The sequence below is a fragment of the Canis lupus genome, chromosome 2, assembly GCF_011100685.1.
Source record: "Canis lupus familiaris isolate Mischka breed German Shepherd chromosome 2, alternate assembly UU_Cfam_GSD_1.0, whole genome shotgun sequence".
Classification (NCBI taxonomy): domain Eukaryota; kingdom Metazoa; phylum Chordata; class Mammalia; order Carnivora; family Canidae; genus Canis; species Canis lupus.
The window spans coordinates 75,337,093-75,354,734 of NC_049223.1; the positions used below are offsets into that span (position 1 = coordinate 75,337,093).

Below are 17,642 nucleotides of genomic sequence, written 5' to 3' on the forward strand. Positions count from 1 at the left end.
GAAAGAAAAAGAAAATTCAAGTTTAGAGAAGCTAGCAATCTGCTCAGGTGCGTGCAGCTGGTCAACAGCAGCAAACAGGATTGCAATTTAGACCTATCAGATTTCAAAGCCAATAGTCTTCACCGCAGTGCTTCCCTGATTTTTTTTTTTAAGATTTATTTACTTATTCACGAGAGACAGAGAGAGATGAAGCAGAGACATAGACAGAGGGAGAAGCAGGCTCCTCGCCGGAGCCTGATGCGGGTCTCCATCCCGCATCCCGGGATCACGACCTGAGCTGAAGGCAGCCCCCCAACCACTGAGCCACCCAGGCTCCCCATCTTCCCTGATTTTTTTACTAAAGGAATCCTTTCCATAGGGCTTCAGGCTCCAGAGCAAAACCTAAGTGGATTTCTATCCGGAACCCGAAACTTCATCCACCCAAGGATATACGTGGTTCCCGAGAGGCAAGGGTTAATAGTGGGAGGGAGTGGCAGTCTTCAGCCCCGTCGGGACGGTGAGCCGGGTTGAGGAATGAAAGGCACCATACTGAGCCCTAGAAGAAAGAGGGCAGGGTGAGAGGGTCCGCAGAGGGGGAGCGGGTTGCTCAGCGCTTATTCGGTACATGCACGTGTTAGGTTCTTTCCCTACAACATCACAATTTAGTGGGCATCATACTTCTCACTTTGCAGAGAAGGAAAGTGAGGTTCCAACAAGAAGGAATGTACTTTCCCCCAAATCCCACAACTACCCAAGGGCACCGAGCCAGACGGAACCCGCAGGGGCCGAAGCCAAGGGGCGAGTGGGAGGCTCCGGTGGAGCGCAGAGCCGAGGCCGAGGGCGGGGTGCGCGGAGCAAGGGAATGGTGCAATTGGGAGCGAAGGGGGGTGCCGAGACCGGGTGGGCTTGGTGGAGAGATGGGGGCCGGAGTCGGGGTGAGGCTGAAGGGGAGAGATCACGGGGGCCTGGGAACGATTCCGTAGAAGACGCAGGGCGCAGGCAGGAGGCGCGCGGAGGTGGAGCACCCGGGCGGTGGGAGCGGGGCGGACTTGGGAGGCCCGGGACGAGGAAGAGAGGGGGCGTGGCCGTGGAGGGGCCTGCGAGCGCGACCGGGAGGAGAAGCTTCCCGGGAGGCCGGGGGCGGGGCAGTGAGTCAGGGCCGGAGCTCTCAGGGGCTGGGCGAGCTGGGGGCGGGGCCGGAGCTCTCAGGGGCTGGGAGCGCTGGGGGCGGGGCCGGAGCTCCCCGGGGCTGGGCGAGCTGGGGGCGGGGCCGAGGGGCCGGGGGCGGGGCCGAGGGGCGGGACAGCGAGTCAGGGCCGGAGCTCTCGGGGGCGGGGCGAGCTGGGGGCGGGGCCGGGGGCGGAGCTGAGTCAGGGGGCGGAGCTCTCGGGCCGGTCGTCCTGGGGGTGGGGCTGGGGAGCCCGGCGAGGGTCCAGGGGCGGGGCTCCGGGGGCGGGGCCGGGGAGCCCAGCGCGGGGCCGGGGCCCGGCTGACCCGGCTAAGGGGGCAGTGGGGGGAGAAGCTGCAAGGCCGGGGGCGGGGCCTAGGGGCGGGCGGCGTGGGGAAGCTCCGGGCTCCGGGGAAGAGGCGGCCGTGCGGGAGGCGGGCAGTCGGGGCGGGGCGAGCGGCGCGGAGGAGGCGGGGCGTGCAGAGGCCCCGACGGCGCTGGCGGCGGGGCTGTGAGGCCGCCCAGCTCCGTGCAGCGAGCGCCCCCCGCGCCCCGCTCCAGCAGTCCCGGCGCCCCCGCCCCGCGCCCGCCATGCCCGAGCAGCTCAGCGTCGCCGAGTTTCTGGCCGTCACCGCGGAGGACCTCAGCTCCCCGGCTGGGGCCGCCGCCTTTGCCGCCAAGATGCCCCGGTGCCGGGGGGCGGCCCTGGCGCGGGAGGAGGTGAGGGGGCCGAGGCGGGAGGGTCGGGGGTCCCGGCAGGGCCTCTCCTCGACCTTCACGGGCGTGACCGGAGCTGCGATGGCCCTTACCGCGCCCCGGAAACCTGACCCCTCTCTAGATCCGTGAGAACCGAGGGCATCTCCAACATCGGCGCCCGCGCTGTGCGCTGTCGAGTCCGGGGGAGGGTCCGAGGGACCTGGGGGTGGGGGGGTGGCTTAGGTCCTCTCGATAAGGGACTTCACAGGTCGGGGTCATCACCCCAGCGCCCTTGTTCACCTGCCCGGTCGCACGCGAGTTTGTGCAGCGCCTCTCTGCATCTGTTTGGGGTTTCATCTTTGGAGCCCCACGAGTTTGCTCCCCGAGTCCCTCCCCTGCTGGGAAACAGGCCTTCCCGCCTCGGTCCTGAACTTACTTCTCCTCGGCTGCAGGGAGGCCCCCTCCCCCTGGCTGCTGGTTCTGAGATTTGGCCGGCGCCTGTGGAATGAATGCGAATGAGAAGGCGCCAGGAGCCGGGGTTCACCTTGGCCAGGCTGTTGGCAAGTTTGTAGTCTCCCTCCCCTCCCCTTCCCTCTTTGTCTTTCCCAGAAACGCGTCCCAGGCCTTCGCCCTTGCGGGCTGCCGCACCCCATTCCCGGCTGTACTGGAGTCCGGTCCTCCTCTGCCGACCTGCTGCGCTCTCCCGGGCCTCTGCAGGGGCAGTTGTAGGGCAGACACCCTGCCGCTTTGGGCCCGGGGAGAATAATGTGCTTGTGCAGCTCCCTTTCAGGGGATGCCCCAAACTGGGTGGCATTTTGGACCTTAGCAGGGACTCTCCTCTTCCATCTTTCACCATAGGGGTATTGAGTGCCTACTGTGTGGCAAATGCAAAGCTCAACGGTTCAAAATACCCCGGGCCAATGTCTTGAGGAATGTCTCCTCCGCCCCTCCCTGGCAGGCTGAATCCCCCATCCCAGAGTCTATGTGCATCTCTCTGTAGGGGGGATAGAGGATTGTGGAAAGAGCATTCACTTTGCCAGAGGCAGAGCTGTGTTCAAATTCTGGCCTTGTCGTTTGCCAGCTGTGTGAGCTTAGGTATGTGACCCGATCTGTTTGAGCCTCATTTTTGGCATCTGTAAAATGGGATAATAATGTTTACCTCACAGGGCTATGGTATTAGGGTGAGTCAGTGTGTATAAAGCATGCATCTTGATAAATGGAATGATTACCGGGTTAATTGATGGATATTTTTAGACAACGACTGAGCTTCTTTTGTCCTCCTTTCTCTCACAGAGCCTCGCCTAGTGCATTGCACCTAGTAGGGTTACAGGCTTTCGTTAAAGTAAGAAGCAGCCAATGACGTTTTGGCTGCTTTCCTTGGAGTCTACCACCTAGGAATGTGGATTCTGTTTTTCTGGGAGATTCACAGGGAAACTGTCATCCTGGTTGGGAGAGTGCTTTCTGAGGTTTGTCTTCATAGCCTCACGTTTCATGACCTGGAAGAGTTCAGTGCCATTTGCATCCCTAGGGCTTTCACAGTTCACTCTCCTCTCTGGGTTGTTCATTAAAATGTTAAATCAGAGCAGGAGCAGGAGCAGGAGAAGGGGCTGTACTATGAACGTTTCTCCAGGGACAGAAATGCCCATTTATGCCTGTGCATCTGGCCTTGCCTGGCTTAGTGTGTGTCAGCACTTGTGTGTGATGGTGGTGGGGTGCAGGGGGGGAAATTTCAGGGGGAGCCCTTGGAACTGGTCTGGAGGCTGTAGTAGACTCTGGCCAGGGCTCAGCTTTGTCCCAGTTCAGGCTAGACAAAAATCTAGCCTCCTTTGCCTTCAGGACTTTGGTTTGGTGCATGTAAGGGTTTGTTTTTGCAGCAGGAAAGTCTGTGACACCCAAACACAGCTTTTCTCTTCAGCATTTCAGTGTCAGAAAAGTTAGAATCTGACCTTTGGATTGGACTTTCCTGAGGTTTCCTGTTTGATTTTGCATTCATGTTTATATTTACATGCAGTTTGATGCTGGCATCCGCCTACCCCCCACCCCCCAGCTCCCCCACTCCATCCCTACCCCCATTCTGGTCATGACTAACCCACCCCCAGGCCTGAAGCTCCATTTGGCTGAATTAAAATACAACAAATTCTTAAAGCAAGTCTTCCAGTCCCTGCTGTCTTCCTGGGAGTTACTAGAGACTCTGTCCTGGGACTTGCAGCCCTTTTTTATTTTTGTAGTCCTACTAAGAAGGACCCTTGGCAGGCCACTGAAAACTAGAATGTCAGCATTGAGCAACCCTATAAGATAGAGATCACCTATCTTAAAGAGATCACAAACTCTCATTTAAGTTGGGGAAATTGATGTCCAGAGAGCACAAGAGACTTGTCCAAGCTCTACCTCTGAGTAATAGAAGAATTGGCATTGCTACCCAAATATTCTAATCCCTGGTCCTATTCTATTTCTTTCTGAAGTCCAACTGCCTATTCTCCCTATGTAGTGTCTCTGAACCTCAGTTATTCCACTCTTAAAATGGGTCTAATAATCCCTCCTTGATTACCTCTTCTAGGTTGTTAAAGACTTTTGTTTTTCATTGTGAGACACTATACGAATGTGAGAGAGTATTAAAACAAATAATTCTGTCAACCACTCTTTCCTGTTCTGGGCCCCTTTACAGTCTTCATCTTATTGGCATTCACAAGAACACAGGTAAAAATGGGCCCAAGAAGGTTAAGGCAATCTCCTCGTGTCACATAGTGGGTCTGTCCAGTTCTCCATGCCATCTCTGGGCTAGGCACCAAGGACGTAAACATGCTGCTCTGGTTTGCTGGCTGTTTGGGGAGATGTGGCCTATCTTAGGGAGATAAGTAGGAATCCCAAGAATCTGTCCTGAGTGCCTAGAAAGAAGTACAGAAAGGTCTCATAAGAGGCCAGTGGGGTGGGGGAGTTAGAGAACAGTGAGGACTGGTGCAGTCAGGGAGAACTTTCTGGAGGAGGTGACTTCCAGATGGGTCTTGAAGGCTGGAGGAACTCCATCATTCAGTGGAGAGGGTGAGTGAATTTGGAAACTGGTGGGAAGAGAATATATTCAGGAAGCAAGTAAGCCATTTTGACCAGTGCTGAGAATTGATGCTATATTATGCATCTCAACTTGTGAACTTATATCTCCTACTAGATTTAGATAAAGTAGTCTTCCACAAATAGGAGATCTTCCAAGGCTTGTGTTTCATATATTTATCTGAAGGTTAATGAAGTTTTAATTGCACAAAGGGCAAGATAATTTTTTATTAAGTTTTAAATTTGGGCTACTGTGACTCAGGTGGTTAAGCATCTGCCTTTGGCTCAAGTCATGATCCTGGGATCAAGCCCCATGTTGAGCTCCCTGCTCAGTAGGGAGCCTGCTTCACCCTCTGCCTCTGCCCCTTTCCCTGCTTGGGCAAATGAGCATGCTCTCTTTTTCTCTTACTGTCTCTCAAATAAATAAATCTTTTACAAAGTTTTAAATTTTATTTATTTATTTATTTATTTATTTTTTAATTTTTATTTATTTATGATAGTCACACAGAAAGAGAGAGAGGCAGAGACATAGGCAGAGGGAGAAGCAGGCTCCATGCACCGGGAGCCCGACGTGGGATTCCATCCCGGGTCTCCAGGATCGTGCCCTGGGCCAAAGGCAGGCGCTAAACCGCTGCGCCACCCAGGAATCCCGAAAGTTTTATTTATTTTTTTATTTTTTATTTTTTTTTAAATATTTTATTTATTTATTATAGTCACAGACAGAGAGAGAGAGAGGCAGAGACACAGGCAGAGAGAGAAGCAGGCTCCATGCACCGGGAGCCTGACGTGGGATTTGATCCCGGGTCTCCAGGATCGCGCCCTGGGCCAAAGGCAGGCGCCAAACCGCTGCGCCACCCAGGGATCCCGGAATCCCGAAAGTTTTAAATTTTAATTCCAGTATAGTTAACATATAGTGTTATAAGGACATGATCATTTATAATTTAAAAATTTAAAAACATAACAGAAAAAGCAAAAGTCACCTCTGACCGAGCCTCACAACCCTTATACTCTCCCCAGAGGTAATTGCTGTGGAAGTGTGTGAGCTTCCCAGTGAATGTCCTCAGAGAAGATACATTATCGTAAGAGGGTGGTGCTTAGGAGGAATGTTTACTTCGGTTAGTACCGTGTCTTATATTACATAGTTCATACTTTATTGGAGTCAGATTTGTCTCTTCCATTGTGGCTTTTTTTTTTTTTTTTGGAATCTCGTTTTTACAAAGAATTTCGTCATTAATACTCTTGTGTATTTTATGTTCTGTTTCATCCTCTGTCTTTGTTTTATAAAAAATAATAAAAATCGTGTAATCTTAGAGACTGTTTGCAAGAAACATAAGCCTTCTCAAGCTGTTTCTGTTGAAGGGAAACTCGTTTTGAGGAATTAGAGGTGCCTCGTGGGACTGAAGCGTGGGAAGGAGGAGCAGAGCGCACCAGGGCCTCGCTTGAGGTGGGGAAGTAGTCAGGAACAAGGCAGCTGCTTCATCATTCTGGCTGCCTTGCCTCTGCTTCTTTCTGCACCTCTGAACAGCGCCTTTGCTCACTTGTCATCACAGGACCCAAAAGGTATCACCCAGTCTTCTTGGGAGGACAGGTGGCTTCAGCCCTCCAATTAATGTGACCTCGTGAGTCTAGTGTCTATAGGTAACCAAGCCAGTCTTGTGTCCCACTTTCCGGTTCCTGGCAGAGAGCTCGATCCAGCTTCTGGATTGGTTCTAGGAGTGGCTTTTCACCCCTGGTTTCATCAGCAGAGGCCATGGAAGGGCAGACTTGGGCAGGGGAAGCGTGGCTACAGACCTGTGCTTGGGAGGGAGCGCTGCTCAGAGAAGAGAGGCAGAGCCTGGAGAGCCCCTACTCCCCATGTGTCCATGGCAGTTGTGCTTTGTGTGGCACAGCCTTAGATCCAGGGAGAGGCACTGTGCTCATCCTGTTTTCTGCCTACTTGGTTATCCAGGTGTAGATGGACCTGTCTGGAAAGCTCAGGTTTAGTGGGATTAAAAAGATGGAGAGCTAAGGGCACCTAGGTGGGTCAGTTGGTTGGGCATCCAATTCTTGATCTCTGGGTCATGAGTTCAGGCCCTGCGTTGGGCTCTGCGTTGGGTGTGGAGCCTACTTTAAAAACAAAACAAAACAAAAGGACAGCTAGAGGGTGTAGCATGACTTGGAAGGCTGCGATTGCCAATTCATCACTTGGGCTTTTTGCTGGACAGTGAACCCAATCATAGTGTCCAAGGAATGGATGAAGCCAGTCCTGCTGAGGGACACAGCAGTCAGCATAGTGCCTGGGGACTGCTCCGTGCCAGGCCCTATATTACGCACTGGGTAGATACACTGCTTTTTCAGAGAAATACAGGCCTAAGCTCCAAGAGCTTACAAGTCTTCTGGGGAAGACAGCTAGTAAACAGATTAACAAACAAGGAAGTAATTTCATGTTGTGATAAATGGCATGAAGCCTCATCCTCCTGGTCAAGGCCTTCCCTGGGGTTTGGCCCTGGGTCCTCATTTCTTTGCATGCTAGCCTCTGCCCAGGCACTCTCACCCATACCCATGGCCACGGTCCTCTCTCATCTTTAAGTGACTCACTTACATTTGTATATCCAGCCCAGACCTTCATGTTTAGCTGCTCACTTGGCTATTTCACTTAGACATCTCAGCGTGTCCAAAACCATACTCGTGACTTCCCCCAAAGGCTGGCCCTTCCAGTATCTCCTTCTCCATGAGTGGTACGTCCCTCTATTCTGTTACACCAGCCAGAAACCTTCTACCTCCTCATGCATCCTTCATCACCGGGGGGGGGGGGGGGGGGGGGCAACAGTTCTATAAACATCTCCACAGCCTACCCACTTCTCTACATCCTGACCCTGGTCCAAACCAGCATCACCTCTCCCCTGGCGCACTACAGTAGCCTCCTAACTTCTGTCTCCGCTTTTATTCTAGGTCAGTTCTCCATGATAGCTCTTTATCTCTCCTTTGCAGCACACATCATGAATATATTTTGTATTTATTTGTATAATGATTTTATTAAAATTTGATTTCTTTTTTTTTAAAGATTTTTATTTATTTATTCATGAGAGACAGAGAGAGAGGCAGAGACACAGGCAGAAGGAGAAGCATGCTCTCTGTGGGGAGCCCAATGCGGGACTCAATCCCCGGACGCCAGGATTACACCCGGGGCTGAAGGCAGGCGCTCAACTGCTGAGTCACCCGGGCATCCCTAAAATTTGATTTTTCACTAGATTTTGACTTTCATGAGAATAGAACTTAATCTCACCACTGTACCCCTGGTATTTAGGAGTATTAATAGAGAATAATGATGTGAGGGTGCTCCGGATAGAGGGAACAGCTTAAGTAAAGGCCCTAAGGCAGTAAAGAATCTAAAGTATCTGTGACACTTAAAGGAGGCCAGAGAGGCAGAAGTGTAGTGATGAGTAGATGGAAGAGCATGACCAGATGAGTTTGGGAAGGCAGGCAGGGGCTAGGTCATATTCAAGCTTGTAGGCCCTGATAGCAGTTTGGGATTTTATCTATTTTGCAGGCAAGCAGCATGATCCAATTTCTGTTCTAGAAGGATCATATCAGGTGCTGTGTGGAGATTAGATTGGAGGGAGCAGGAGAAGACCCAAGGAGAAGACCTAAGACCCAGCTGCTGTTGTAGCTCCAACAGCTGTTCATAGAAGAGATGATGGAAGTGTAGATAGGGCCATGATTGGTGTAGGAGAGAGGTGGACAGATTCTAGAAGTATTTTATAAGTGGTAACATCAAAATTTGTTGATGGAGTGCATGTAGAGGGTGGTAAAAAAAACCAACCCCAGATTCCTAAGGAAGAGTGCCATTTACTCTTCCCTTGGAGGGGGAAATCTGGCAGAGAAATAGGTTTTGGGGGAAAGTCAGGAATTCTGTTGGTACAATCTTGTAGTTCTTTGAGACATCCAAGTGGAGATGTCAAGAAGGCATTTGGAGTTTGTGTGTTTATTTGTTTCGGATATATAGTTCTGGAGATGAAAGGAGTGGGCTGGAGACATGCATTGGAGAGTTGTCAGAGTTGAGATAGTGGGTTTCAAACTTGCATCTATGTAAGAATCTCCTGATATCATTCCCAGCTGTATCTTTCTTAGGCTTCTTATTGCAAGCAACAGAAACCACCCTGAGCTGCTTTGCACAAAAAAAGGAGTTCATTGAAAGGGAATATTCAGTAGGTCACAGAATTTCTGAGAAGCTGGAGAACTGCAATGAGGTGGCTGGCAGGATCTCAGCCAAAATCATTCCACTGAGCCAGTTTGGCGAGGACACTGCTGCCATGCGCTAAATGCCACAACTTGTTATTATCCCTGTCCTTGGAGACTGGGCTTCTTCATTGCTGTTGCCACCGGCGTGAGAATGGGTCTTCCCCTCTCCACTCCTGATTCAGAGTCTGCTGTGAGTGCCTGATTGGCCGAGCCTGGCTCACACCCCTGTACCCTAGCAGCAAGGGAGTCTGGAAAAGCAAGAATTTGGTCTTGTCAGCTTTTGTAGGAGGTGAACTCTGCCAGGACTTTCACAGCAAGTCATTTCCCAGATGGAGGACAGAGATTCAGATGCCAGATTGGCAAAAAATGACAAATGTCCTTGGCCAGTTTGCCAGCCTGCAGGGGGTTGCCTGGGAATCTGCATTTTAACCAGCACCCCAGGAGATGCTCATGCAGGCAATCCATGGACCACATATTCATGCATTGCATTAGCTGGTGTTTAAAGCTGAGGGAATGGATGTGATCACCCAGGGAGAGGAATGAACGAGGCCTGGGTCCAAGCTCTGGAGAGCTCCAGGGCCGAGAGATTAGGAGGGGAAGACAAGTTAATAAAGGAGGCTGAGAGGCGCCTGGGTAGCTCAGTGGGTTAATCATCTGCCTTCAGCTCTTGGTCATGATCTCAGGGTCCTGGGATGGAGCCCTGCATTGGGATCCCTGCTCAGCAGGGAGTCTGTTTCTCCCTCTGCCCGCCCCCCCACCCCTGGCTTGCGTGCACTCTCTCTCAAGTAAAGAAAATCTTAAAAAAAAAAAAAAAAATAGGGCAGCCTGGGTGGCTCAGCGGTTTAGCGCTGCCTTCGGCCCAAGGTGTGATCCTGGAGACCTGGGATCGAGTCCCACATCGGGCTCTCTGCATGGAGCCTGCTTCTCCCTCTGCCTGTGTCTCTGCCTCTCTCTCTCTCTCTCTCTCTCTCTCTCTCTGCATCTCTCATGAATAAATAAATAAAACCTTAAAAAACAAACAAACAAAAACTGAGGCTGAGAAGGAGATGTCAGTGGGGAAGGAGGGAACTGGAGAGAGTATAGTGCTGCAGGAGCCAGGAGAGGAATGTTTCGAGGAGGGAGCAGTGCTCAGCTCGGTCAGGTGCTGCCTAGATGTCCAGAGGCAAGATACGAAAATGGCAAACACAACCCCTGAGCGTGGCCACGCGGATGACCAGGTTCCGAGCAGGGCCGGTGCTGGCTTCCCCTCTGTGCCGGCCTGGCCTGATGCGAGGAGTGGGCAGCTGGGCAGTTGTCCTGGGACGGGGAACAGAGGCAGGGGGTGATGGCTGCAGACCTGAGCCGAGAGGCTTTTCCAGGATGAGCTTAGACCACAGCCCTGTCTGAACCTCACCTCGTCCTGTTACCTGCCTCTGCACGAGGGCAACAGGTAGAGCCTCCTCCCCTCTGTAAACATCAGTCTTCATTGTTCGCTTCCTTGCTTGATGTTCAGCTGTTTTTGGCTACCGGGATGATGCAAGCGGGTTTGAGAACAGAAACTGGAACTTTAGGTCATGGCAGAAAGAAATGCTTTCCCCTAAGGCAGTTTGGTAGTCTAGCCCTCAGGCAGACGTTGTCTTGCTGGAAGATCCTTTGTTTGTTTAGATATTTATTTATTTACTGGAGGGGGAGGGATGGGGAGTGAGGGGGAAGGAGAGAGAACCTCAAGCAGACTCCCTGCTGAGCATGAGCCTGACATGGGACTCTATCTCATGACCCCAAGATCATGACCTGAGCTGAAACCAAGAACCGGGCACTCAACCAACTGAGCCACCCGGACACCCTGCTAGAAGATCCTTTCCATGGGCCTAGTGCCTGGGCCCAGAGCACATGAGGCAGTGAGGCCCATGGAGGCACCGTGAGTTCCCCAGACTCCAGGGCAGAGCCCTGGGCGCCCTCTGTCCTAGGAACATTGTGCCTGGGCCTCACTGGGGTCAGTGAGTGGGCCTCACTGTGGAGGGTACAGGAGGCTGACCTGGGAAGGGTTCTCGAACTCAGCTGGCTTTTGACCTTGACTGAGCTTTTAAGAACTTCAGATGCCATAGGCTCCACCCAGACCCACTTTTTGAGACTCTCCCAGGAGTGAGGCCTGCACAAGTAAGCAGTTCAGAAGTTCCCCAGGCGACTGCTGAGCAGTCAGGGTGAAAATGATTGTGGTAAGCTATGGCCTGCCCACGTAAGGTCATTGAACTTATCGAACACCTGCTGTGTGCAAAGCGGATTTTAGGTTCTGAGGGCACACAGATGAGAAGACAACGCCCCCATCTGGAAAGGATAAGGACTTACGCCCATGAAAAGCTGACAATCCACAGCATCTAAAGATGTGGCTGAGGTCTATGGAGAGGATCCAGTGGCTGATGTCAGACAAACCTGGGTTTGGATTCCTATTGGCCATGTGACCCCAGGCAAATGACTTCACCTTTCCGAGTCTCAGTTTCCCCATCTGTAAATCAGGGGCCATACAAACTATCTTGTGGGGTTGTTTAAGGGGATAACCTATAGAGTGTCTAGCATATCCCTGGCACATAACAGACACTTAACTTTCTAAAAGTCCCTTTTACTAAGAACACAATTACACCTGCACAAGGGATGACTAAAGAGATCAGGAACTGCAAACAGAAAATGAGATCATTGCAACAGGGATGAAGCCATTACTACGAGTGAATGCTAAAATCGTCCCAGTGGTGCTGGCACCAAAGCAGAAAGAGGAATCTTGTGTCCCCTGCGGGCGTCTAGGAGTGAAGAGCTGAGCCCAGTTCTGCACAAGGCAGATTCTTCCCTCAACTCTGCCTTTTGCTGCCTCTCAACCGTTCATTTCTTCCTCAAATGGTGGTTTTAAAAAAAAAAAATTTTTTTTTTAAATTTATTTGACAGAGAGAGAGCACAAACAGGGGAGGGGCAGAGGGAGAAGCAGGCTCCCTACTGAGCAGGGAGGCGTTTGGACGTGGGGCTGGGTCCTAGGATCCTGAGATCATCCAGGATCCCAAGATTATGACCTGAGCCGAAGGCAGACGCTTAACCGGCTGAGCCACCCAGGCGCCTCTCATCAAACATTTATTGAGAGCCTCCCGGAGTCTTAGTCCTGACTGTGCATTACAGTCTTCTGGGTTGCTGTTAAGTAGATTTCTTAAAATTAAGAGAAAATTCACTATTTTAACCATGTCAAAGCATGCAGGTCAGTGGTCATTATTCACAGTGCTGGACAGTCCCCACCACTTACCCCAGAACATCTCACCCCCAAAAAGAAATGCTGTGCTCCTTAGTAGTCATTTCCCACGGGCCCTCCCCCAGCCTCCTCTTCCCTCGGGATTTGCCTATTCTGAGTATTTCATATCAGTGGAATCCTACGATATGTGCCCTTTTGTGTCTGGCTTCTTTCACTTAGCGTAATGTTTGCAGGGTTCCTCCTTCATGTCCATCTGGGATGCTTTAAAAGCAATAAAAATAGGAACAGCAAACACACCAGGCAGTGCTGTAAGCATTTCCCAAATCTAAGCCCTGTAATCCCATAAGGAAATAAGGCACAGAGAGACAGACAGCTTAGTAAACAGGATCACCAAGTAACTTACAGGATGCCCATGCAAGATCTTTTACATATTTATCCTAAAAAAATTATTCCTTGATGATCTGAAATTCAAATATAACAGCATGTATTTTATTTATTTTTTGCTAAATCTGGCAACTCTACTAGCAGTAAGTAGCAAAGCCAGGATTGGGACTTGGGAGTGCTTGACCTCTCACTCCATGGGTCGTGCCTGACTGATTTTAACAGGTCTCAAGTGAGGCTCTGGTATCCTTACCTTTTTTTTTTTTTTTTTTTAAGATTTTATTTATTTATTCATGACAGAGAAAGAGAGAGAGACAGAGAGAGAAACAGGCAGAGGGAGAAGCAGGCTCCGTGCAGGGAGCCCGATGTGGGACTTGATCCCGGGTCTCCAGGATCACAACCCTGGGCTGAAGGCAGCGCTAAACCGCTGGGCCACTGGGGCTGCCCATGGTATCCTTACTCTTTGAAGTGCTCCAGGTGATTCCCCTGGCAGCCTGGGGATGTGGGTCACAGGGCCTGGGAGGACAGAGAAGATGTTCACTGGGCAGGAGAGCTACCCTGCTGCCCTCCCCGTCCGCTGGGCCCTGGGCTACTTGCTGAATGCCTGACTGCACTCGGTCCTGTGAGATTGATGCTGTTATTATCCCATTTGATGGATGGAGAAATAGAGGGTCTGAGAAACTAAGTCACTCGCTCCAGGTCACCTCAATAAGACTATCAAAAACAGAATTCGGATCTCAGAACAGTGTGATTTATGGAAGAGCTGGAGTCCTTAACCGCTGCTGCTGCTTCTCTGTTCCCATAGGGCCTTGGTCATAGTCATTCATTCGTTTACCCATTTATTCATTCTACAAATGCTTGCTGCTGCCCACGTGCCGGGCCCCGTGCTGGGTGCTGTCCATGCAAAGGCAAATGAGCTGATCCCTGCCCTTTGAGTCTTCAGCTCTAGAGGGAAGTCAGACATGTGTGGTACGTAAGAGCCACGAATGCCCTGATAAAAGCCTGTAGTGCACACAGGGTGGAACAAAGGCGGGTGGGATGAGTTCTGGAGGGGTCAGTTCTGTTGAGGGAGGGAGGTGGTGACCTAAGCTCAGTCCAGAAAGATGAAGTGCCTACTAGGTAGGATCGGGGAGGAACTCTCTGGCAGTGGGAACAGCATGAGCAAAGGTGTGGCGGCTGGCAACAGCCTGGCATGTTGAGGAAATGGCAGTTTGGTAGGACTGGAGTTTATGGGATCAGTGATGGATATCCAGTTGGGTGCAGGGAGGGGAGGCAGGTGACCCTTTGCTCCTCTATCCAGGGAGGCCAGGCCAGGCTGTCTGTCTGCAGAGTTGGGTGGAATTCAGGGCTTGGGGCCAGGAGCCAGACGGGAATCTAAGGCGATCGGGCCGGCAGAGTTCTTGCTCTCTTAGCTCATCACTGCCTAGCAGTCTCCCGAGAAAAATCCCAGCCAGGAAACTTGGGGTTTGCAGAGGCCTCAGCTTATGTTGAGGGTGCGGCTCCCTTCCTGAAACCCCTCTTCCTGCCCGCTTCCCACCACCCTACAAGGGGCAGCCCGTGAGGCCAAGCAGCTTCCCTGGCCGGGGAGACCTCTGCAGGGGCCCACAGAGGGGGCCCACGGCCAGTCACCGGCTCCAGCAGCAGGAAGGAAAACAGCGAGAGGCCGAGGGACCCTGAAATAATAAATGTCAGAGCTGGCAGGAGCCTTCCGATTCCCGCCCAGCCGCTCTGTTCCAGACTCCAGATGGGAGCTGAGGAGTCCGCCTGGGAGGGAAGAAGACCAAACCAGGTCACAGCAGGGGCTGTGTAGACCTGGGGCTGACCCTAGGTCCTGGCTCCCGGGCTCTGCAGTTTGGCCCATGCAGGGGCAGCAGGCAGGCAGGGCATGGGCATGGGAATGGGCCTCCCCAAGGTGGGTGATGCAGAGCTTAGCTGGCAAGGGCCCTGCCCTGCTCTCTGGCGCCTCCTTCTGACTGCCCCAGCCTGGACTCTCGGGCCCTGGGGGGCTGGGGCCTTGCCCATCCAGATGAAAACCATATAGAGACCTGCTCTTGTGGTTGGCTGAGTTTGGACCAGCCCTGCAGTATACAGGAACAGGACTCTGAGTCCCAGAGCATTGACCTAGAAGGGGATTTAGCACTCACGTCCATCAGCTCTAAGGTGTACAGATGGGGAAACAGAGGCACAAGAGGAAGGAACTTACTCAGACGGACACAGAGGGGCTAGTGGCAGAGGCACACCTAAAATCCAGTCGCTCTCTCTTCCCTCAAAATGTTTCTGCACTATCTCTCAAGATGCCTGGCATCCACCATTAGAAAAAATACGGCCTAATTTAATCTTCACTGTAGCGCTAACAGAGATAACAGGCTCAGCCGGGAGGGATTTACCTCGTGGTTTGCTGTCACATGATAGTGAGACAAGGCTCTGGAAGCTAAGGGCTCTACCCTTCTGGAGCTACCTACGTGACCTTGAGCCAGTTGCATCATCTACCCCAGCCTCGGTTTCCTCATCTGTAAAATGGGAAGGGTAATAGCTATCTCAGTGTCTCTGGGAGGAATAAATGAGGTCAACATAAAGTGCCTGCCCCAAAGCGATCACTCAGTAAGAAGGGGGGTGATTGGATTCGTGTTAGTAAGTAGACTCACTCTGGGACCTCGGAATCATTCCTTCCTGTTGTGTGAACTGCTTTGGGTTGGGCCAGTCTCTGTTCCACCCCCCTCGTGCCTGGGGGATGAGTCTACACCCTTTTCTCCCACTCGGCCATGGGTCTGCAGCCAGATCCTAGAGCTGATCATTCTACCACCAGAATTTACCACGTCACTCCTCTCTTGTCCAGAGCCCTGCGGGTGTTCCCCGTCACTCGTGGGGTAAAACCTAGGAGTCTGGTTCAAAGTATGGACTCTGGGGCAGCCCTGGTGGCGCAGCGGTTTAGCGCCGCCTGCAGCCCAGGGCGTGATCCTGGAGACCCTGGATCGAGTCCCACATCAGGCTCTCTGCATGGAGCCTACTTCTCCCTCTGCCTGTGTCTCTGCCTCTCTCTCTCTCTCTCCCTCTCCCTTTCTCTCTCTCTCCCCCTCTCTGTGTCTCTATGAATAAATAAATAAATGATTTAAAAAAAAAAAAGTATGGACTCTGGAGCCTGACAGCCCGGGTTGAGGTTCCACCACTTACTAGTTGTACGAGCCTGGGCAAATGCCGAAACTTCTCTGGACCTCAGTTTCCTTATCTGTAAGACCTCCTGGGGTTATTGACAGGGTTACATGAAATGGTACAAAGTAGGTCACACGTGGTAGAGCATGTGACTCTTGATCTCGGGAATGTGAGTTCAAGCCCCATGTTGGGGGTGGAGATTACTTAATAAATAAAAGTAAAAAAAAAAAAAAAAAAAAAAGAAAAGTATGTCACATGCTTACAACACAGCCTGGCACGTGGTAGTGATAGAAGCATCTGGTCAGCTCTCACTGCGAGCTTGGTCTCCCAGGGGGTCGTTCTGGGCCCTGCTTGTCCCTGACGGCTCACTGTAGGCCCTGCTAAGGTGCTGCTCCAGGAAGCTCCAGGCTGGTCCTCAAATGTGGGAAGCATTCCTGCCCAGGAATTTGCCAGGCACCTCTCCTCTCTTGGAGTCGTCTCTCCATGTCTCACTGTGCTCCACCAATGTCTCCTCGTTTTTTCAAGGCCTTGGAGAAGCATCACTTTATCTCAGTGTGGGGCGCTCACTCCTCATCTGTGTCCTCCCACAGCCTTCTCTCCTGTTCTGGGCTCCCCAAGGGCCTCCTCAGCTGTTTGCTTTTTGTCCTGTCTCCCAACACCAATCGTGTCCTGTCTCCACCCCCCCTTGAGTTCAGGACCCGAGCTGACATCCCTCTTTCCCCAGCACCCTGTGCAGGGCCTTGGTACAGCGAGGTGCTCAGTATGTGTGACTGAGCGCCTACTGTGTGCCGGGGACTCATTAGAGCCCTTAGCCAGGCTCCTTCCTCTGCCTCACTGGGTGGAGGTCAGGTTTGCAGATTTGAGCTTCCCAAGCAGACACTATTGAAGGCATGGAGCAAGCTGGGATCGCCCTAGAGGTGGGATGCTGGAAATACTTCTCAGTCCCACCCTTGCCCTTCCTTGCTGGCCACCCAGGAAGGGCCCAGGGGGGTTCCCTGCCTTTCTCTGGATCTGGTGGTCAGGCAGGTTGGACGAGAAACAGCCAACTTTAGAGCCTGATATGACCAGGACAGCTCACATTTGCGTGGGCTACAGGCTTCCCAGTCTTTTTTTTTTTTTTTAAGATTTTTATTTTATTTATTCATGAGAGACAAAGAGAGAGGGAGGCAGAGACATAGACAGAGGGAGAAGCAGGCTCTCTGTGGGGAACCCGATGGGGGACTCAATCCCAGAACCCCAGGATCACGCCCTGAGCCGAAGGCAGATGCTCAACTGCTGAGCCACCCAGGGGTCCCTGCCCCGGTCTTTAGATGAGTCTGTTCTCAGCGGGAAGTGATGAGCAAAGGGGACCATCCTTCCCATTTTGCAGGTAAAGAGCCTCCTGTTGGCCAAGAGATGCTGGGGACTTGCCCAGAGTCTCAGAGCGAGTGAGAAACTGGGTCTGGAATAGACCTGCCTCCACATCCTGTGTTCTTTCCACCATGTGCCCTTTTGTCACTAGGCTGCAGAGCCTGGAGGCTGCCTCTAGCCCAAAGGTCAGCCTTTACTCCTTCCTGCCCCTCGGAGACCCTTCCAGCTGATCCTTGCCCTCCATGGGCCCTGCACCCCCAGGCCCTTGGCCCCCCTCGGGCCAACTTCTCCAAACCCACTCTTCCATCCCATTCCCTTTGTTGAAAGCTGTGCCCAGACAGTTGTCATCAAAAGGTTCCACATACTAAGGGGGCCTGGGTGGCTCAGTCAGTTGAGAGTCTGGCTCTTGACCTTAGCTTGGGTCTTGATCTCAGGGTCTTGGTCTCA

The 17,642-nt window shown here is 52.2% G+C and overlaps 1 protein-coding gene across 4 annotated transcripts in view; it reads left to right on the forward strand.

The window, feature by feature from the left end:
* Nucleotides 1-1,673: 1,673 nt before the first annotated feature.
* The window catches only part of ASAP3 (ArfGAP with SH3 domain, ankyrin repeat and PH domain 3), a 49,430-nt gene continuing 33,461 nt past the window's right edge, over nucleotides 1,674-17,642 (forward strand). For 3 of the 4 annotated variants that reach the window (XR_005356028.1, XM_038531633.1, XM_038531632.1), the window contains exon 1: nucleotides 1,682-1,867. Coding sequence is in view for 3 of the 4 variants with exons in the window: in XM_038531633.1 (XP_038387561.1) it covers nucleotides 1,739-1,867 (129 nt within the window). In the remaining variant the exon portion in view is untranslated. Of the gene's footprint in view, nucleotides 1,868-17,642 lie in introns of all 4 variants that reach the window. The other variant, XM_038531634.1, reaches the window with a different exon arrangement.